Source organism: Suricata suricatta, chromosome 3 (genome assembly GCF_006229205.1).
Source record: "Suricata suricatta isolate VVHF042 chromosome 3, meerkat_22Aug2017_6uvM2_HiC, whole genome shotgun sequence".
NCBI lineage: Eukaryota > Metazoa > Chordata > Mammalia > Carnivora > Herpestidae > Suricata > Suricata suricatta.
The window spans coordinates 10,733,908-10,756,112 of NC_043702.1; the positions used below are offsets into that span (position 1 = coordinate 10,733,908).

The window sequence follows — 22,205 nt, forward strand, 5'->3', positions numbered from 1 at the left end:
TTTAGTTGACAGTTTATTAAATACACTACATTTGTACCTTATTCTGTGGGTTTTTTAATCATTCACACAGGGGCTTAGTAAAAACATACTTTATAGAAAACCATCTGCAAAACTAAAATAAAAATAAGAATGCACATTTTACACACGTATTAGACAAACTGCTGGAAACGCCAGGAATTCTTTTAATGAAGGGGCTGGAAAATGCTTCGACTTCATTAAACCTGACGCCAGACCACGACTATGGAAGCGTGAACGCTGAAGTGTGGATGCAAAAACGCCTATTACCAAAACTGTTCCATCTAATCGTGTGTGAGAAACCAGGACAAAATAAAGGACTAGCATTCTTTTCCAGGTGCTTTTCTAAATCCATTCACTATGCACTCTCTTTCCCATTCGGAGTAATCACTGTGTGGACTGAGGAGGCAAAAATGAATTCCCTTAAAAAAAAAAAATGGAGCCTATTTACAAAACATGCAAAGGGAGAATCTGAGGGAGGCGGGTGTTACTGCAGAAGTGCTTCGACGGGACCATAGCTGGGGGAGGTGGGGAGACACGCCTTTACTTCTGCAAGGGTCAGTCCTTCCCCTCTCCTTTCCGGAAGAAATACACGGTCAGGGCAGGGACTATAAAACGGCATACGACGCAAAGACAGAAACAAAGAAGTTTGCAAATTCTTTATATTTCCAGCTGCAGACACCGAACTTTCCAGAGCGGGGGCGACCTCTAGCGGCGGAACCACAGCCAGCTGTTAAGCAGCCAGAACGCTACAGTGATGGAGTACATGACCATTTCCCTCTTGGCGCGCTCTTTGTTCTCCTCTTCGAGGAGCTGTAGCCGTCTATTCAGTTTGATTATCTGGGTGAAAAACAGACAATGACAAGAAACAAAATAGAAGCTTTAGTGCAAGGGACAATTAGAGGCTTAGGAAGCAGTACGACCTGTCAAAAGAAGTCTTATCAACATGGAGAGTTTCACTTGGAGCAAGATGAACCCTATGTCGAAAACAGGGTACCCACGACAGCTTACATGCCGACATGATCTTCTCCCTTTCCGGTCCCCAAATTTCTGAGTCAGAAGAGGGTGTATTTTCCTTCCTTCCTCAATTAAACGTGAGCGAGGGAGCGGCGGCCCCTGGATGGCTAGTCCAACAGGGCGGGGCGGGGCTGGCGCCAACTACCAGCTCCTTTCTCTGCTCCTCCTACTCGCTTCTGTCCCTGGGCTCCGTTGTCAGTCTGCACCCTGCGCTCCCTGCCCGCTGCCCGGACCCCCCGGAGCTGCAGGGGTGCAACTCTCCAGCTGCGAGGAGTGTCGCTCGTGGACGGCTCTGCCCTCGGCTGCTGGTCCCCGCGGGGGGCCAGTCCTGGACCAGGGGACCGCCCTGCCCGAGCGCATGCTCCCTCCCCAGGGCAGCAGCCTGCTTCCGGGAACCCGCTCCCGATGGGGTTCAAGGTGTAGACACACGCCCCCGTCCCCTGCTTCAGGCTCCTCGTGAGGCCGGCCACATGCAGCCCCCCACTTCCCTCTTGCCACTCCATCCTGCCTCCCCTCCCTCCCGGGCAGCCGGTAACCGGGGGCGCACGCCCCGCAGGCTTTCTGCGCGCACCTGCGCCCCAGGATCTGCTTTCTGGGGGGGCCGACCTGCGACATCTACGGAGAAACACCACGCGCCCCGAAGGGCCCTGTGAACGCTCTACGGGATTCCTGTCGTCATGTTGGAGAAGGTGAAGGAAAAGACTTTCACAGAATGTGGAATCCTTAGCATTTTGAGGGCTGAGAACTCCAAAATGGGGGGCAGGTGCCGGGAACGGGAGTCTACGGACAGCGGTGCAGTGAGAACCATTTTCACAACCTGAAAAGGGACTTCACTTTATAACCAGTGCCCAGCAACCATTTTTCTCTTATGGCCAGTAAAAAATAAATAAATAAATAATGTGCTTAAAGTTAATGACCTTTTCCCAACCACTTGCAAGAAGAGAGGCTTATCTGGTCCCACGGGATGCTCTGTCTTGCACTAGACAATGCACTTTGTTGTCAGTGATAAAAAACGGGCATCGATCTTGACTCTGAGGGTATTTTTATCTGGGCCTATCTGAGAGTTGACAACATTTTCTATCTTGAAGCCGGGTGGCCCATGAGCTCCCCGGCCACGGAAGAAACGGGACACAGGCTGGTGGGTTTCCAAATTGGCAATGGGGTGAAGGGGGCTGCAGAAGCAGCAGCTTCCCCTACTGCCGGGGTCACACGTGTGAACTCTGCAGAATCTTCTCGTGATGCGGTGCTTGAGACTGGTGTCAGAAACTCAGGTTCCCGCCTGGCTTTCTACTACTTTCAAATTCTCACAGGATGGGGGCCACCATCTTTGTCCTCTACTAGTTTGGCCTCTAAGCTAAGGATCGAACAGATGCTGTTAAAACTCTGAAACTCCTGTTACGCTCTCAGAAAACAAGGCTGTGGGTGTGACTGTGGATTCAATGGCAAACGCCAAAGAGACTCCCTTGCTTCAACAGGCGAGGTATCAACAAATATTCGCGAGAGCTCTGATACGGCATCCACGTTTTAAACAAATAAGACTCAAGATAGAAAAGTAGTATTTGTTTCATATCATCCTTATATTAAATCTTTAAGATTATATTGATTTTTATGCTAAAATATTTAGTGTCTCGATCTTAGAAATACTTCATTTCATTCACGTCTCCTCTACGTGTATTTGGCACAGACACAATTTCAACGCTGACTACGCCTCCCCCACGTGTGTCTGTGAGTCTAGAGGCGGCAGGGCTGCGAACCACAAATGTGCATACGCAACTGTAGTTCCAAGCTAGGACTCGTGACAGAACACGAGAAACACATCACGGAGACGCTGTGCAAACCGGAAGCAGTAATTTCCAAAGTGGAACTCCCAAACATCGCATCATAGGTCCCTGAAGGGACTGTCCTACGTTCCAAAAAGTCAAACCAGCAGTTTAATGGCTACACCGGTTTGTAAAATGCCAAGAGTTTTTGTTAGTGGCCAGAATTGTACCAATCCATTTTGGTAATACCGTTTTATGCTGCTCAGAACGTGTAAACGGTGGTTTAACATATCTTTAATCAAAATGGAAGAGTCAACTACGGCTTATTAAAAACAGCTTGAGAAATAAAATAATTCATGGGTTCCACAGGATAATGATAAAATGTTAAAAATGATCATTAGCATATTATATGAATATAATTTTGGATCCTATCTTGTCTGGTACGTTAAATACCTGTCGTCTTAACGAAGCTGCATCTACAACAGTCATGTCGTCCGAAGTCCCCTCCACCGTGGCGTCCGTGTGTGACAAGCCATGCCTAGCAGATGAGAAGTAAAAGTGCAACTTAGTATCAGAATAGACCGAAGAGTATCCTGGCAAGTCACACCACGTGTTGGGCAGTGCTCAAAAAACTGCTCAGAAGACTCACATTTAACGACAGGAATTACTAAAACATTTTACCGTCTGAATCGGTGCTAACAAAGGAAAGCAGAGAAAAACGCCGGAGTATTCTGAGCAGTGATTTGAGAGCTGCCACTCTGGGCTACAATAATGCGGAATTCTCCCGCAAGTGTCCGTCTGGACGCAGTTCCTCAGGAGTCCCTGCTGAGGCTTGCTGGCAGGAAACACCGAGTAAACTAACGCTAGCTAAAAAAATAACCTTTTTTTTTTTTTGTATTTCTCCTCCTCTTCTCATTGCCTCTGCTCTTGCCATTTCTACTCTCTACTCATTTGTAGTTACCTGTTCTCAATGACGTCTCCCTCAGAAACAATTATAAAATCACCTGAGGGCATCTTGGATTCAGATCCAGGACTGGCTCAAAGAGAAGTCATTAAGAGGCTGTGTATAAAATAATACTGCAAAGCCATGAAGAACAACCCCAGGGGAAGCGCATTAAAAAATACTTCTTTTTCAAATACAGTTACTTCTAAAAGAGCACGGAGTTTTAAAGCCTAGCAATAAGCCTCTGAGAAGCAAACACACACCAAGGCTATGCTTCCCCTTGGCCTGAATTTCCATTTCATAAGCTTATTTTAACTAACAGCTTAACTGAGATACAATTTAATACCATACAGTTCACCTCACATGTTTCTGTCCTCACTATTTTAATCCTGTATGGTTATTTCACTAAAATGGTATAGTAACTTTCCTGAATGAGCAGAATATAAACAAACTGAATTCAAAAGTCACTCCTTTGTCATCCAGAGAGAGTTGGCAGATGGGTGGCGCTATTTTAATCTTTCAAGCAAGCCCCCATTACAAAAAGCACATTACCGCATGAAGGGGTATGAAGAGAATTACAGTTTTCATCCAGACATGTTACAGACAAGTCTATTCAGAAAACCCTGTTTCATATGCTGTTGAAAATAATCCAAAAATAACTTAATAAAGTAAGTGGGACAGGATTTTGTATTTTATAATCATTCACTGGGTCCCCAGCCACGGCCATCATTCTGAACACGGCTGACAACTACACGTAGTGCAGTTTCAGTGGCTGATGGTACGTACGGACTCTAGATAATCTAGAACAATCTCTACGTGTCCTTTTGTCCCTAAATGAACTTGCTTTATCATCTCACCACTCCTTTCTTCATTGTAACAGGAAATATCCGCAAATACTGACAGTAACTGCATCCAAGAAGTAAGCTTCAAAGTGAGTAGAACTATGAATTAATAAATACCTGAGTTAATTATTCTTTGGACCATTAAGACAGAATTATTATATGCCCGGAGGAAAAAACAGGTGTTGAAGATTCCTTTTTTTTATGCTTTATCTTCAGAATAAAACTTTTCCTCAGGGCAGCTGCGTGGCTCAGTCAGTTAAGCATCTGACTTTGGCTCGGGTCCTGATCTCATGGTTTGTGAGTTTGAGCCCCGCATCGGGCTCTGTGCTGACAGCTCAGAGCCTAAAGCCTGCTTTGGATTCTGCGTCTCCCTCTCTTTACCCTGCCCCTGCTCTCTCTCTTTCTCTCTCTCAATACATAAACATTAAAAAGAAAGTTTAAACTGGAGGAAAAAAAGAAGCAATGGCTTCAAAGTTAAAGGAACCCCAGACTGAACACAGAGAATGAAGTGGAAGTGACAGGAATTACTCATTTAAACCCTGAATTAAATAAGGTGTTAAACACCTGGAAAGGAAACCTTCATTTGTAAAGAAATCTAAGGATATGGCAAAAGGCTTTGCCTATATAATCCAACTTACAACAGAAAAAAAAAAATTTAGATCCGTTTTAAACTAAAAGCTATGTTTATCAGAACTAAAAACTCTGTAAGAAACGTTAAGTCAGCTCACTGCCTGAAAGTTCTTTCAGAGAAAGAGAAAAGGATCACAAACTTACAGTTCCCAGGATATACAAGGACTGTTAACATACAATGGACTGAACTGATACTGTGAAAGATACCAGGGAGCAGACGGTAAGGACCACTAAGGACCGACTCTTCGATTCCTCTAACCTGAATTCAGCATTATTCAGAAACTGATGTTTCCCTCTTCTTTTGCCTAAGAATCCATGGGTCAGATTCCCCTCATCATAGAAAAAATGCTAACAGTCTAACTCTACGGCCAGGGTAATACATTTCTGCTTAAAATGAGCAAACTGCGCTCTGAAAAAGTTACAGTTAATGGTATCTGTGAATACTAACCAATTTTCTTTTCCCCAGAAGCTGGGAAATGGGGGTTTTGGCACTCAGAACCTTAAGCGTTTGTATGTGCCATTCTATCTGTCCTTGTGTAAGACAGGAAGAAATAATTATTCAGGCTATGCATGTCTGAAGGAATGAAAGTAAGAGGGAAAAGCTTACATCAACAGTTCACAAAAACTCTTCAAACTAGATGCCTTTTCTAAACGTTTATCTGTCTAGATTGTCAATGCTGGTCTCCCCCAATTTAAGACGATGCCTTATACACAGGCTTATCTATGCGAGGAAAGGGCCACTCCAGACAATTAACTAAAATAAGGAAATGGCAGACAGAACCTCAGGCAAGAATGGAAATGATGCACACAGGACCAGATTTAAGACGACCTGTTCTGTGTTTCAGCACAATCCTCAATAAGCTGCTAAGACTGTATTTAAATAAAATAATCTCGACGTGCACATGACACCTTAACTGCCACGCACTCTTCTTCCTCCTCTGGGAGGCGTGTGCCCTGAATGATTAGACTCCGTGTTCTCAGAGAGGAAAACCTTACAAGTTCAAGCTATAACACAAAGGCATGGCTACTACATGCAAAATACAAATTCAGTCAACTGTTTAGCCTGATAATTACGAAGTCTCGAAATTTACCTGACGTTGTCATGATGCGGGTTACAAGTGGCGGCCGCAGAACCCCCACGCAACACGGGTCTAAGGCAGGTTTTTGCGGGAGAAGGCACAAGACAGAATCAGGAGACAGAGAAGTGATCAAACAGAAGCAAAAACAAGACAAAAGAAAACGTCAAATAGGATTATATTGTATGTTGTAATACAATATAATATCTCTCAAATACTGTAAAAGTCTTTGTACCACCTGCCCTCCATTTTGATTTCCATAAATGTAATGTGTTACTGCAGGTTAAGGAGTCAGGTGTGATGAGAGCACCCACATACATTGTTTTCCCCCTCTGGTGCTTATATTTTAATTTATGAAATTCAATAGAGAGGACAACTCGGTCTAAAAAGCATAATTTCTCTTTTCTCGTTGGAAAGGAAAGATGCGTGTCAGAGCGGGGAGGTAGCACCTGCGTGACCACGGCTGCCTGTGCAGTGTCGCAGCCCAGGCGACTCCGTTTCCCACAGCTCCTGCCTCCCGCCTCACCCAACGGACTCAAGCCTGATATTAATGGAGCTGCATCTCATCTAAACCTGGGCTCCCAGATGCAAAACCGCAAGCCTGGGTTCTGGAGCTGAGGCCATCAGGGGGCGTCTCTGAGGGTTGTGCTATTTTATGGCACAGAGATACAGTCAGATGGTGAGTCTCCTCTAGAGAGAGGACCAGCAGCGACCCACGGGGCAGCTGGGAATAAAAGGCCATGGGAAACTGGGAAACTCTGCGGGGCTTGTCCTCAGCCTCGGGACATACTTTGGACAGCTAGCTCTCTACTGAGGTAATCAATAACCTTTCCAATACGTTTCAATTTCAAAAATCAGAAGACAAAAACTCTCTGTGGTTTCTGGTCAATTCCCCCCCGAAAGCAATCAGCAGTACGTACCAACCTGAGAAAGGAGGCTGAGCTATGCGGTCCAGATGATTACCTTCTGTTTTAAGTGTCTCATTTTTCTAAGTACTGATCGGGTGTTGCATGAAGTTAGGTATCAAGGCAACACTTAATTAGAGTAAACGTTTAATATCAGATGAACTCGTTTTTTTCTGTTAGGTTGGTACAGCTATAAAACTTTGGCTGCAAATATGAATCACTATTTTCGGTCCAGTTAATTCATACAAGGCAATTGTCATGTTTGGCTTGTATGTTTCCTAAAGGCACTACTAGTGCTTAAAGAGATTTCAAGACCCTACAGACTCCGGGGGTGACATGGCACGCTTCTACCGTGCTGGCTAAAGAACAGAGAGAGAGCACGGATGCCTGGAGCGGCTTCTAAACCATCGCGTTCTGCTCCTACGATGCTCTGTGGCATTAGGGGAACCTCCTTCACTGCGATCTTACAGCACGCTCATCAGAGAATGGTTATGTCAATGAACCCACTGCCCGGTGCTACTTAAAGCTTTTACTCAAAAGTTCATGGTAGTTTGTTCAATATGGACCTGCCATGGCCAACATGTGCCACCACAGAGATTTCCCTCCTGTAATGCAGAGCCAGAAAATAGTACAGTTACCTTTCACAACGTATTTCATTTTGTCTTCTCACACTGGCAATTGACACATATAATATAAAAGTAAATTAGACAGGTATTTGGCAAAGTTAGAAACTTCATTCAAGTACCAGTTTCTACCATAAGTATGATTTAATACATTAAAAAAATCTCTTTAAAGTCTGATAATACGTTCAGCAATACTATTTTGTAACTAAAGAGGCAACAGGGAAGGGGCGCCAGGGCTCTCCAAGTTCTGGCATTAACTTGTATATTGACATTTTTGAGTAAATAAATGGCTGACTTAATAAAACATGTGTTTCTTTAGTAAAAAAAAAAAAAAAGGAAACTGCTACAGTAAATAAACAGTAATATATTTATATGCATACTTGCAAAAATACAAATTGAAATTAAAACACAATGGTTTCATATTCTGTTCACTCAAAGCCAATATAATCTGCTCATGAAAAACTGTATAAAAATAATCCAGCCCCTTCTAAAAATAAAACTTAAGCATGCTAAGCATCACTAATCTGTTGATATTTAAATTAATGTTCTTATGTGAGAATTAAGCTTCTTTTTTTAAATGCGACTGTTTTGCACTGAAGAATGAAACAGGGAGCTCTGGCAGAGGTGGGGGGAACACAGGTGTTTCCTGACCTGCCAAGGACTAAATCATAGGAGCATTTTAAATCCAAAGAACACCCCTATCTCAGGTGTTGAGGTAAATTTTTGATACATCAATTTTCCAAATGCACAGCACTGACCCAGGTGTATTAAGGATTTGACTTTGTCTTCATGGTGAGCTTGGTTTTAAATCAAGTTAAGTTCTCATCAGATGAGAAAATAAAAATACAGTACATAAACCTTTCCACAGTGTTCCTTAGAGTGTAAACGGAAAACTGTTCTTCCATGAAGCAACTGTGAGTCTGCATTTTTTAATGATGATAAAGCAGGCAGGAAGTTCCTTTCTTTCTGCTAAATAGTTCTAGCTTAATTTAACCGTACCTATGGTGAGGGCATAAGACCAAAGACACAATATTACATGAGCATAACCACCAAAGACCAATAAAATAGAAAGGAAAAAAGGAGGTACAGAGCAAGGAACATAAAAGCACTTAAAACTTTATAAGCAGTATTATTGTAATAATCATGCAAGTAGAACATTATCCAAATTTCACATTCCTACTTCTTGTATCTGCAAAGTCATGCCAGACAGTTCTCTTGTAGAAATAAAAAATGATTTGGTACTTACAATTCTGATTAAATCTTGTTCAACTCTTAGATTATAAGAGATTGAAATACAGGTTAAAAAAGAAAACCCTTTCAATAATGGAAGCATCCAATAAAACTATAAGATTATCTAACCCTCCAGGCTCCAGGGCAACAACGAATGGTATGTATCTGCGAGCAAAAATTACTAATACAATTACTTAATGAATTTTTAAAATCTCATTTAAGTGAATAAGAGAATTCCTTTCCAGAAAAAAATGGATGTTAAAGCTATCAATTTATTATAATTAAAAAAGTAATGACCAGAACTTCGCTTAGGGTTCAATACAGTTTTTTTGTAATGAAAGAATACAAAGTAAATTCTACATTAGTAAGATTTCTGATTTTGAATTTTTGAACTTGAGGCAAAATGCTTTTTCATTACGGGCAAGGATTGCTTTGTGAAGTCACAATTATTTAATCTAAGGATTTATAAACATCTTCCTCATCAGCTACTTTCCCTGTTAATAGCATTTGATATGATATAATTTGACCTAATAATCTGGTCTCTTCTAAGGACCTACTGTGATTAAAAAGTGACAGAGGATACCTGGAGGGAGGAGAAAACAGGCCTTTGGGAATAATAGTTCTTAAATACCAGGTCCTTTATATTCAATACCTTTTGAAGGACTTACCACAATACTAAACAAAAGAATTTGAGGCCATTATTACTTATATCGTAAATAAAGACGGTGGTGGGAAGGGAAGAGTCCTCACAAGAATCTAGAAAACTAGGTAATACTATTGTTGCCCTTTTTTTTTTTTTAATAGATGAAGATAATGAGGCCCAGAGAAGCTGAGCAGCTTGCCCAAGGCCATCAAGCAGCGAGCTACTCAGCAGGGTCAGTCAACACTGAATCCGGCTGACTCCCTCAATCCGGGCCTTTTCTTCTGAACCAGGCTCCAAGTAGTCTAAGACCGTTCTCTGGGGGAGAGGGATGTTTAACAATACACACGCACACACACATATACATGAGTATACATGTCCATACATGTATGTATAATTTCCACCTGCTTTCTCTTTTAAGCTCTTTCTGGTGCAGCTTAAGTCCCTGGGCCCAAATGTATACCACTCCATTAACCCAGGGCAGGCTCAGAAACACCCGTCAATGGTATGGACATGTGCTCTTGAAGTACAGTAAAACTGGAGTCTTGGGTCAGCATCGAAAGCACGCCACGAGAAAGTCTGCTTGGAGTGAGCCAGAGACAGGCAGGCCAGTTCTTCAGGTAAGAAACAAGGTTTACTGGAGGGGCAGCTTGATTTACTGGGAAGTCTTCACAAGTTAACAGTCTGCTAAAACGTCCATAAGAGTTCCAACAGTGACTCCCAGAGTCACTAGGTAAAATGTTTGGAGTTGAAAGGAAATGGATTACACCTTCCCCACATTATGCCAAAAAGCTCCCCGGATGTTATCTTTTAAAAATACTATGAAGTAAAAGAAGGGCAAAACATATCTGAAATAATGGCAAGAAAAAAAATCGGTACAAGTCTAAGTCTAGTACTCATGATTCTACTTGGAGATGTTCAAAAGTGAAAACTGAAAAATACCACCATTATCAAAAAGCCAACAGCATTTGGGGTTTTCAACATCAGCCTAGAAATCCGTAGCTAAAAGGAAAGTAAAAAAGTGTCCTAGCAGCTACCCTGATACTGTCTGGTCAGACGGGTTTCCGTAACCCAACCATGAGTCTCACAAACGATTCAATCAGAAGACTTAACTAAAGAAAATCGGCATGCTTCGGTCCTGCATCCTACGCTCCCTCCGCCAGGATCACCAGTACCCCTCGGCCTGGTCCTGGGGAGTCGAGTACTTAGGACAGATCAAAAGAGCCTTGGGGAAAAAAATCATTATGCTTCCTGTTTCTAGTTACTGACTGAATACTCTCCCTGACTGAAGAGAAGCTAACAGCATCTTGTGAAATGTGAATTTTGGACAATAATTTCAATTTAAAAGAAAGAAAAGCAAGCTGTTTTAAACCACTGCGTCTTAGAAAGAGACAAAGGTGCAAACACAAAAAGGAAGACACCACAGTCCACTAACAAGGAGCCAAAAAAAAAAAAAAGGGCAAAAAAGCAATACAGCCAGCAAGAGTCCCGGATGGCCAGTCAGTCACCTGCGATTTTCATCCAGCACATCCAAGATCTGCTGGTAAGCCCTACGAGTGGAAGACTGGATAAGCGACAAAATGCCTCGGGCCGAGGAAAGGCTAGCTCCATCTTCGGGGACCGTTTGGGGAAGACAGGCCCGGACCTGCTGGGGCGCCGGTGTCACACTGTTTGTGCGGGCACAGCAAGTGAAGAGAAAAACACTCAAGTCAGACTCTCATAACACTTCGGCTGAGCAGTTTCCCCGAACCTTAGTTATTTTAAAAAAATTATCTTAGTTTTCTCGTCCCTTTTCCCACCCTTCCCATCCCCCCTCCAGGAAAACAGTCAAACCAGACAAGTTTATAAACATATTATATTATTTTTAAAAAAACCAGCTACAATGCCACGTCTGTGACCGGGGGGTCTTACACATCGAATTAAACACACTGAATACGAGGGACAGCTTTGCAGCAAGGAGAGAGCCACGGCGAGCAGCGTGTTCAATGCTGAGCCCTGGAGAAGCAGCAATCTTTAGTCGCTGTTACGCACGGATTCCCGACCAGTAAGTCAACTGTCTACCAACCAGCACTGCCCGGTGACTTGGGGGGCGTGAGAGTTCTGGGACACAGGTGTCAGGGTTCAAACACAGGAATCAAGAGCCATCCCACGAAAATGCCATTTCACACCTTTCATGGGGACAGCGGAGCAAGCTCAGTGTACGTTGCGTACGTTAAGGAGGAATTAAAGTTTCAGAAGGCTGTAACAAGCATTTTGATAGCTTCAGTACGTTAAAGCACATGTTCTCTAGCGCAATGACTAAAACATAAAACGACTCCTGATTCTGTGCAGAGTGAACAGAGAGGGAAGACGGTTCTTAAATTACCCAGATGGACATGGAGCTGCCATTTCTGGGCTTCCGGGTGACGGTAATTTTTTTTTAATTTAATTTTTAAATTATTTTTGGGAGAGAGAGAGAGCGTGAGCAGGGGAGGGCCAGAGAGAGAGGGAGACACAGAATCTGAAGACAGGCTACAGGCTCTGAGCTGTCAGCACAGAGCCCGACGTGGGGCTTGAACTCACGGACTGGGAGATCATGATCTGAGCCAAAGCCAGACGCTCAACCGACTGAGCCACCCAGGCGCCCCCTGGGTGACGCTAATCTTAATCGTTCTTTCAGGTGTAAGCTGAGAGTCACAACTGAGCATATTTGAATGATGGAATTTTACAGTCCTAACATCAAGTCCTGAGCTTGGTGTATTTTCAGAGAGCTGTTTAATGTTGGGGTGTGATCGGCTGTGTGAGCAATTTAAGTGCCACCAGGATGTGGCATCTGGTTTGTTATGTGAAGAGGGCTCTGCTGCCACGAAAGGACTGTGACCCTGGGAGGTGGGCTCAACGCTTCTTCTCAATGTCAAGGCAAAACACTGTGGGCTAAACCTCACCCTTGTGCATTTCATCCAAGAGAATGAAACGTGGAGCAGACACCGAACAACTAAAAAAAGAAAAACCTTGTATTTTGACTTATGTAGTCTCGTCTAACTTAACACACCATTTTGTTTGGAAATCACGACCTAAGTGGGGTAACTGTCGAACGGACCAACAGGTCACATTACCCGCAGAGACCCTAGAACATCAAACCCTAAAACCAGGGGCACCTGGGAGGCTCAGCTGGTTAAGGGTCTGACTCTTGATCTTGGCTCAGGTCATGATCTCACAGGCTTGTGAGTTCGAGCCCTGCATCAAGCTCTGCGCTGGCAGTGTGAGGCCTGCTTGACACACACACACACACACACACACACACACACGCGCACACGCACACGCACATTCTCTCTCTCTCTGCCCCTCCCCCTGCTTGTGTACTTTCTCTCAAAAATAATAAACTTAAAAAAATTTATTTTAAAATATCCATAATTTTGAGAGTAACTCTGAATGTCTTAGTGACCCAAAGCAAGAAGCACTACAAATATGAAAACCATGTTTTCCAAAGACTACTTAGGAGAGAAAGTTCTAAGCCATATTGAGGCATATGGAGAAATGAATTTATCAAGGCTGATTCACTACAGGAATTCGGCCTACTACTGCCAAGAAAAGAGCAAATTTTCAGGCACAGGCTCATGGATGATGGCCCTGAATGGCTGTCCTGAGATTCTGGACTATACAGAATAAGCCAACTTTACCAATGGACCCATGGTCCTTGGCAAAACTCATACTGAGCATCCAAGAAGAATAAAAAAAAATCACTATTTTCTGGGATATGAAGTCTGGGTGCTAGCCTTGTACTCAGCGTTCTCTTTAGGGAGCACAGAGAAAACTGGAAGTTCTTGCTCTTTATGAGAAGCAGATGAATTCATGTCAGAAAAGTGTCACCAGGGCAGGAATAAACAAGGCCAGGTACGCATTACCAGAAACAAACAATCCACCTTACACTCTTCCTGACGGGGCTGCCAACAAACCTGGCTAAACTTACGTAGGCAAGCTGCGAAAGCCTGATCAGTACAGTACTTTCATGTAATTAAAGTTTGTGTTTTAGCATTTTGGGACTTAAACACTTCACATATCATTCTGTATTAGTAAATAACATCAGCTACACACTAATGTGTTAACAATCACCATTTGGAATTATAACCCTAGAGCAACAATGTCAATAAACTAAATGCAAATCCATGAAGAAGTAGGATGGATTTTTTTATTTTGTTCACTAAAAATTAAAGACAGGTTACCTCCTTTGAGAGAAAAAATTTTGTCAGGAACACATAACAGGCACTGCTTGTGTAAAGTTCTACAAATGCAAGATTTCCTCAGGAGATCGTGTAGTAATTTATAAAGCAGCCAAGCATAAACAATTTTCAGAATAACTGCCAAGAATTCTTAGAAGGGAATGGACAGAAGGCTGAGTTCTGAAACCATCGAGGGGCACCTGGGTGGCTCAGGCACAGTTAAGTGTCCACCCTTGCACTGCGGCTCAGGTTATGATCTCAAGGTTCGTGGGATCAAGCCCTGCATCGGGCTCTACGCAGACAGCGCAGCGCCCACTTGGCCCCAACCCCCTGCTCGCACCTACATGTGCACAACGCTCTCTCTCAGAATAAAAAATAAAAACATTTAAAAAATGTAATGAAAAAGTCTGTAAGATCTCCTTTAAGATTCTATGCGTGATCACATGAAAATTGGAATATGATAAAAATGAAAAAAAACTTACATGATCCTTAATTGTGACTTAATAGGAAAAAAAATACGTTGTGGAGAAAAAGAAGAAATTAAGTCTTTATCAATACTAGTAAAGTTATTTATGTTGTCAAAGACCAACATCAAAAGCATATTTGGACTTCTGGTTGTTTCTCAAAAGAAATGAAAGTTTTAAAGATTAGTAAGAAATTTAACTTTTCAGTACTTATATGGTAATCCTCTGCATAAACAGAGCATACAGAATAGGAATTATTTTTAAAGCTGTTTGACATATAGGTATGTATATGGCAGGACATGAAGAGATGAAGTGCCCCTGACTGTTAATATTTATTTCCACCTACAGTTGCGCCAGATGATTAAGTCACAAAAATGACCAAAGTTACCCTCTTTAGGAGCGATGGATACTTCAGCAATTTTTCTTTTCTAAAGATTCAAGCAGCCCGGCAAGTTATTTTGTTTTTGTTTTACAAATAAACAAATTTAAGAACAAAAGAGTAAGCCCACTTTAGCAATCAGCCTGTTGCTGACTAGAGCGTCCGCCAGGGGCGTCAACCGTGCAGGGAAACAGCGCTGTTAGGGGCTCTGTCTCTGTCCACCCATCCTCCCCACTAAGGTGTAGTGACTTTTTGTCCTGACAAGTGAACCACTGTGAAAAGCGAAAAAGTAAAGACGTTGCCAAGGCGCTGGGATTATTTAAGCAGATGTTATCTGATTAGTAATTTAATAAAATTGTACGTTGATAAAAAATGGATTCCTAGTAATGTTATAACACAGCAAAGTCTCGACTTTATCTTTTAGGGAAGATGAGGAAATTCTGAAGAAAGCTCTGATGTTTACCAAATCATTTCATCAGGAATAGCTGTATCACATGCAGGTATGAAATCTTACTACATGAATGTGAAGCGAGCAACACTAGCCAATGTCAGAACTAAAATGCAAATTGACTTGGCGTGACCATGTCATTGTTAAGAGATAACGCCAAAGTCAAGTACGTCTTTCCCCATGGATTTTTCATAGGAATAGTGTTTCTCAAACTGCGAGGGCAACCTCTTTGGTGAGACTCCAACCTCTTCCAGAAAACAGTAAAAGGTAAAATTGTGACAAGGGAGAGAAGAAATGTTCACGGAAATGCAAGCTTTATACCATTTCTCCTGATGTTTTAAATAGAAAACCTTAACTTGTTGCCACTCTCTAAGGCAATTTACTGGTTCCTAGAAGCATAATAAAAGAACCAGAATACGACAAAAATCACGGGTTGCAGGGTGATTTCTGTCGCATAAGAAGGGCATTAGCTGCTGAGCTCCTGGACTACACACGACCGTATCCCCACGGGAGGCCAGTCACTCCCGAACCTTCGTTTGTCACACTCACAGGAAAAGTAGGTTTAAATGATCTCAAAACATTCTTCCAAGCATAATTTTAATCTATGGAATTAAGAAAGAAAAAAAAAAACTTAAATAACAAACCACTCTTAGAGTCCCTCCTTCTGGATCAAAATATAGCAAGAAAAAGATAGGGCGCCAACACTGAAAAAGGCTGGGCTCACTGAAGCTGGCTAAGCTGAATCTGTACAGAACTAATATGCCAACCAAAAAGCAAGATAAAGAAAATAAAAAAGGGTGCTCGGTCCTGGGGTGCAAATTATTCCATTCTACTTTCACCATTATGCTCCAAATTCTACCTAACTTCGGAAATTGGTCTAGTTTTTTGTTTGTTTTTTCTTAACAAAATGTTTAAGGGCAGTTTGAGAAATCCTAAAACTGAGGAACTGAGAAGCCAAACAGTAAGAGCATTAGGGAATTATATGATAATTACATGGTGAAATATTAGTACAACATAAGCCTGCAAAATTAAAACAACTCTTAGCGGTGAAAAGCAGAGCAGAGAAAATCTTACGTGTACTCCCGTGCAGAAATCGGTGCCTGGAACCTTGCCATTTTATATCTTGGGGCAGAATCTGATCTGTGCCACCTTAAATAATAATTATGCTTCTTTTACATATTCAGCTTTCATAACACAAAGAAAAAGCCAGATACAAGTCTGCTGGTCGGAATTCACTTTTGTGTCAATAGCTGACAATAATTCTACTGTCTCTTGAAAGCAATTAAGAAAACAGAGTCCAGTGTTTCTGCTCCTATGTCTACATGTACTTCTACCCTTAAAGCCAAGGAAAAAAAATAAAGTGGGGGCAGGCAAAGGTTCATGCACAACGAAACATAATTACATTACAAAGAAGAGACTAACACAGGTAAAGACAGCAAGAATTTAATAATTACTTTGGTGGAAGTAAAGCATTGCTGTTTGATAATAAATTAACAATTTCTTCCTCAACACATCATCGACACCAAATATATGATAATGCCTCATTATAAAAAATTATTAATGTTAATTAAATGTCAATTCTTAAAGATGAATTACGAATTCTGAAATTAATAATGGTAGGGGAAGAAAAAGCAAGGTACTGACAAGAAGATGCTTAAGAAGGGGCGCCTGGGGGGCTCAGCTGGTGAAGCATCTGACTCCTGATTGCAGCTCAGGTCATGATCTAATGTTCATGGGATCGAGCCTTGCATGGGGCTCTGCGCTGACAGCACAGAGCAAGCTTGGGGTTCTCGCTCTCTCTCTCAAAAAATAATTTTTTAAAAAAAGATTCTCTGTAAAAAAATGCTATGTTACCATAATAAGGTAATATACATAATTACCATAACAAAAACGTATGGTTAAGTAATCAAAGAATTTTGCTGTGAAAATGTATAGTTACATATTTGTGTTCTCTTCACTACCAAACATTAAAACATATTTCGTTTTATTAAACATCTATAAAGTGCCATTAAGGCAACATAAACACAGAAGGAAAGCAAGTATTCATGAATTCTGTTAATCTTCTCTGTTATGAGGAACTTAGGTAACTGCAAAAATACCTATGAACAATTATCTACTCTAAATCATACCTCTTTTGGCCGGTTTTCCTACATAATAAAGCTGTTTTCTTTCTCTTCAACCAAACTCGGCTCCTAATAATTACACATTTTGTGGAGGGAAAAAAAAGTGATGCTATATTAAAACAGTCCTGTTTTTATCTCACTAATGTGAAATTTCAAAGTACTTAAAGACCTGGGGGCCCGGATGGCTCAGTCGGGTAAGTGTCCGACTCCGGCTCAGGTCATGATCTCACAGTTCATGAGTTTGAGCCCTGTGTCAGTCTCTGTGCTGCTTCAGATTCTGTGTGTCTCTCTCTGTCTCTTTCTCTCTCTCTGTCTCTCCTCTGCTTGTGCTCTTTCTCAAAAATAAATAAACATTAAAAAAAATTCTTTAGGGGCACCTGGCTGGCTCAGTTGTTTGAGCATCTGACTTTGGCTTAGGTCATGATCTCACAGTTTGTGGGTTCGAGTCCCATATTAGGCTGTGTGCTAACAGCTCAGAGCCTGGAGCCTGCTTTGGAAACTGTGCCTCCCTCTCTCTCTGCCCCTTGCCCTCTCACTCTCTGTTTCTCTCCCAAAAATAAACATAAAAAAAATTCTTTAAAAAAAAAGGTCCTAAATAATCAGCCACATCTTCATATAACAGAAAAGTTTATTAGAACTCTTTGCTGCCTTGAAAAATGTTACAAGTAGAAAACAACAAAAACCCTTAGGTGTGTGCTTAATCATTCTGATAGGGCACTAAGTCTCAAGAAGCTATCTTAGCCATCAACTATGCAGCCTTTTTACTACTTGTGTAGTATATTCGGAAATGTACTAGAAAATGGATTTCACGGACCAGGTGACATCACTGCCAGCCACGTATCTTCAGGGAAACAGAATTACCATAAAAAATTTCATATTAACAGTTGAACTTTTCAGGGAAGTATTTCCTGAGGGAGACAGAGATTCATTTTAACTTACTGCTTACCCCTATAGCCCTTCAGAGTAACTTTAGCTACGTTAGGACACATTTCGAGACTCCCCACGGAACCAGAGCACATCTGGCTCGGCTCCTCGCCCAACGCAGCAGAGGAGAGCCCCTCCCCTACCAAAGCCTTCCCTATATTCTTCAGTCGGCGCCAACCTGGACCTTGATGTGGTTTGACACAATGTATACTGTGCCGTGCTCTAGTTTTCCGTGTGTACCTTGAAGTGCTTTGCTTTTCTCCAGATTGGCAAACTCCGAGAGAGACGACCCACCTCCTGATTCTGTGGCAGTTCCCATGATGCTTGGCGTCGAATGTGGCTCATGAACAACGAGTTCATGAAAACTGACCGCAAGTGTAAAGAGGAGGATACCTTAATTTACATAAACAACCTAACTCATCTATTTAACAATGCCACACTCACCAATGGTTTTAAGGGGCTGTTTTATGTATAAAAATCCATTAGTTTTAATGAAACAATAACAAAAAAACACCTGCCTGCTCTCAAGCGTCTTAGAGTGGGGTAGCTCTGATCAGGGGTTGGTGACATGCCCTAATGAGAAGGAAAAGTTTACACCACCCTTTACACAATGTACTCGCATTTTTGGAAAACGACACGGATTGAACAGTTCGATGGCTCAGTCGGCAGAGAGCTAAACAATAACCCTGGGAAGTTAAGCCACGCCACACTGGCCACTACGGCTGCTAGAAGCAGAACGGGGCGCCTGGGGGGCTCGGTCGGCTGAGCATCTGATTTTGGCTCAGGTCTTGGTCTTGGGTTCCGGGGTTCAAGCCCCGCGTCGGGCTCTGCGCTTGGCAGCTCAAAGCCTGGAGCCTGCTCCAGATTCTGGGTCTCCCTCTCTCTCTCTCTGCCCCTCCCCCACTCACGCTCTGTCTCTGTCTTTCTCAAAGTTAAATAAACGTTAAAAAAATTTTTTTAGAAGCCGAGCTGGAAGGGCTAGTTCCAATCTTATGACAAACTGAGTAACTTGAAAATAAAGACATTTGCTTCAAGCGTTTTCCTTGTTTTTTTGTTCCGACCTACACACCACGTAAACACTTCTGATGAGGGCTGCACAGAACTGAGCACTTACGTTTATCACCGCTTCCTAAGCACACTCTACAGGCAATTCCCCACATAAGTGAGCCACACTTCTAGAACTCTGTCCTGCGTGGAGAAGAGGGGAATGCTACGGGAAAACGCTCACGACAGATTTTAAGGCTACAAAAAGAACGGCAAGAAATGGAAAGTTGATGTAAACGTAAAACAGATTTCAAATACTTAATACACACTTCTTCGTCTTTAAGAAATATTTGGGAGTTAAAAAAGTGCCTAGGAGAAGACGGGCCGCTTCGCGGCGTACTCACACGGAGTCGGCTCGGACCAGCTGTCCGTTCGCGCGGACGGCGTTCTCGCTCAGGGAGCGCTCTCTCTTCAGCCTGCCAGCGGCGCGGATCTGCCAGGTCGGCACCGAGACGCGGGAGGGCGGAGAACAGATGGTCAGCAGCCTAGCAGAGCTACTTGGCGTCAAAAGAACCTTGGTCCAAGGCTATTCCCAAAACTTAACAATTTACAAAGGACATGTAACCAAGCATTGTTGCTAAATGGGAGTATTAAAAACAGGTTAAGAAAAAAAATCCAGCTTGCAGATAATGCATACACTCAGGGATGCTTCTTTATCTCACGAAAAAGTTACTTCTGATTTCTATGTAAGTATCCACCTTACTTGGTGCGATTATATTTTCATTTATTCTCATTTATATAATACACTTCTGTTACTTAAAGGACAGTTTACAATAGGTTACAACATGGATTCTAGAGGAAGTGGATGTATTTGTATTACAAACAAATGGTCCAGGCTTCTGGGGCTAAAACACATTCAGATTTGGTTGGATATTCAAAAACTAGACCCAAAAAGAGAGTGATTGCTAGCTGAGAGGGCTTGGCGTTCCGGGGACCTGCACAATCTCCCAGGCCACATGCTCTTCTGGCCGAAGGGGTCACTGACCTCCATTAAAGGACAGGGTTCAAGTTCCCTTCCTTTACATTGGGTGGGCTGCTGACTGCTCTGGAGATGGTGCCACGTGGCTTCTGAGACTAGGTCATGAACAACAATAAGGCTTCTGACTTTCTTCTCTAGGCTGTTCAAATGTGGAACCACAGCACCAGGATGGGAAGGGGCCCAGGAGCCCAACGGAAAGGCCGTGGGTAGGGGCACCAGTCCACGACCTCCGCTGAGGGCTGCGAACTCGTCCCCAGCTCTGAGACCTCCTGGCTGAGACCCAGAGACGGTGACACAGGAGGAAGCCCTCCCCCAGATGCCTGGTGCACCTTCTTAGTGCCCAGAGCCTGTGAGCAAAATGAAGTTTTCGTTCTGTTTTAAGGTAGGGTGGTTTATCATGCAGCAATAGAACAATGGTGATCACTAACTTTCCTGCCTTGGCAATTTCATGGTTTAAAAAAGAAAAAAACTTTACTGTAAAGGACAATTGGTATGTGAACCAATGGTCTTGAAAGTTAAGATTAAAAAAAAAACCAATCAGTATCTTAGTGATGTTTGTTTAAAAAAAAACACACTTGGAAGTAGATAATCAGGTTACAAGCACCTTCAATGGAGAATAAATCCTGATTTCATGCCAACAAAACTGAAAGCCACAACATGCAGTATGTAATTTCAGAGAATGGTTCAGATTTGGTTATGGCTATGAATCATCTACCCACTCAAAAAAAGGAGAGGAAAAAGTTCTAACAATAGGAAAGGAGTCCAATGTTTTTGTTTCTACTTCAATGGCCTTCCCACAAAGCTCTTGATAATTATTACATTTGACCTTTTCTCTTTTTTTTTAATGTTTACTTTTGAGAAAGAGAGAGCACACGCATGCACATGTGTGAACAGGGGAGGGGCAGAGAGAGAGGGAGACAGAGAATCCGAAGCAGGCTTGGTGCTGACAGCAGAGCCCTATGGGCTCGAACTCCCGAACCGTGAGATCACACGTGAGCTGAAGTCGGATGCCTAACTGACTGAGCCACCCAGGCGCGCCTAGAGTCGATCTTTTCAAAGAATACTGCTGTGAAGGATAGGATATGTTGGTGGAGTCCAAATCCTTGACTGGGTTACACGTCAAGGCAGCATCAAGTCTTATTTTCCAACTCTTTTTCTTCTTCCTTTTTGTTCTCTGGAAGCTCTTCCGCGTCTTCCGTTTGGACCCCATTTTGAGGAGGTGGTGTTGGTTCAAAGCCCCTTCCCTCCTCGCTCACACTACCTTATGCTAAGAGCACAGACAATTGCCATGACGTGGGCATTTTGCAGTTTGCTACCCAGATCAGTTTACCCCTCAGCTCCTGCACTAGTTTCTCGCAGGAACAATCATCAAGCAGGGGTCCCGTGCCGGCAGTTGCTTCCGAAGTCCTGGGACAGGTCAGGCATGAAGAAAGCGGGTTCATCAATTTCCTCTCTATCAGCCACGCCTCCGGATTTTATAAACCCATCTGTGCTAGAGGATTATCTGCTTCACACTTTAAGCCCTCGTCCACGGGCTCCCTTGGATTCTTCAAGAAGCCCGTTTAAGAATTCACGTGGTTACTTTCTGCAAACTCATTCCTATAGCCTTCTTTATAAACCACCTTCTTAGAGTTTCCTTTCTTGCCATAGGCCAGTGGTTCTCAACTCGGGGGTAATTTTACCCCCAAGGGGATACTGGGTGATAACTAGAGTTTTCCCTTTTTTTTATGGTGACAAAGTACACAATATAAAATTCCCCATTTTAAACTATAAGACGGTGTGTATTTAATGGACTCACAATGTGCACCCATCATCTCTACCTAGTCCCAGAGTATTTTCATCACCCCAGAAGGAAACCCTACAATGATTAGGCACTCATTCCCCTTCCCCTTCCCCCCAGGTCCCTGGCAACCACTGATCTGCCGTCTCTGTGGGTTTGCCTCTCCCGGATATTTCATGTCAGT

The 22,205-nt window shown here is 42.7% G+C and overlaps 1 protein-coding gene across 9 annotated transcripts in view; it reads right to left on the reverse strand.

The window, feature by feature from the left end:
* MFF (mitochondrial fission factor) overlaps positions 1-22,205 on the reverse strand; it is a 32,100-nt gene continuing 9,895 nt past the window's right edge. For 3 of the 9 annotated variants that reach the window (XM_029933683.1, XM_029933675.1, XM_029933676.1), the window contains 6 exons: positions 19,607-19,695; positions 11,190-11,348; positions 7,827-7,859; positions 6,299-6,358; positions 3,246-3,330; positions 1-855 (listed from right to left, as the gene is read on the reverse strand). In XM_029933683.1, the coding sequence (XP_029789543.1) occupies positions 724-855; positions 3,246-3,330; positions 6,299-6,358; positions 7,827-7,859; positions 11,190-11,348; positions 19,607-19,695 (558 nt within the window). In that variant the 3' untranslated portion in view covers positions 1-723. Of the gene's footprint in view, positions 856-3,245; positions 3,331-6,298; positions 6,359-7,826; positions 7,860-11,189; positions 11,349-17,300; positions 17,364-19,606; positions 19,696-22,205 lie in introns of all 9 variants that reach the window. The other 6 variants (XM_029933679.1, XM_029933680.1, XM_029933677.1 and 3 more) reach the window with 6 other exon arrangements.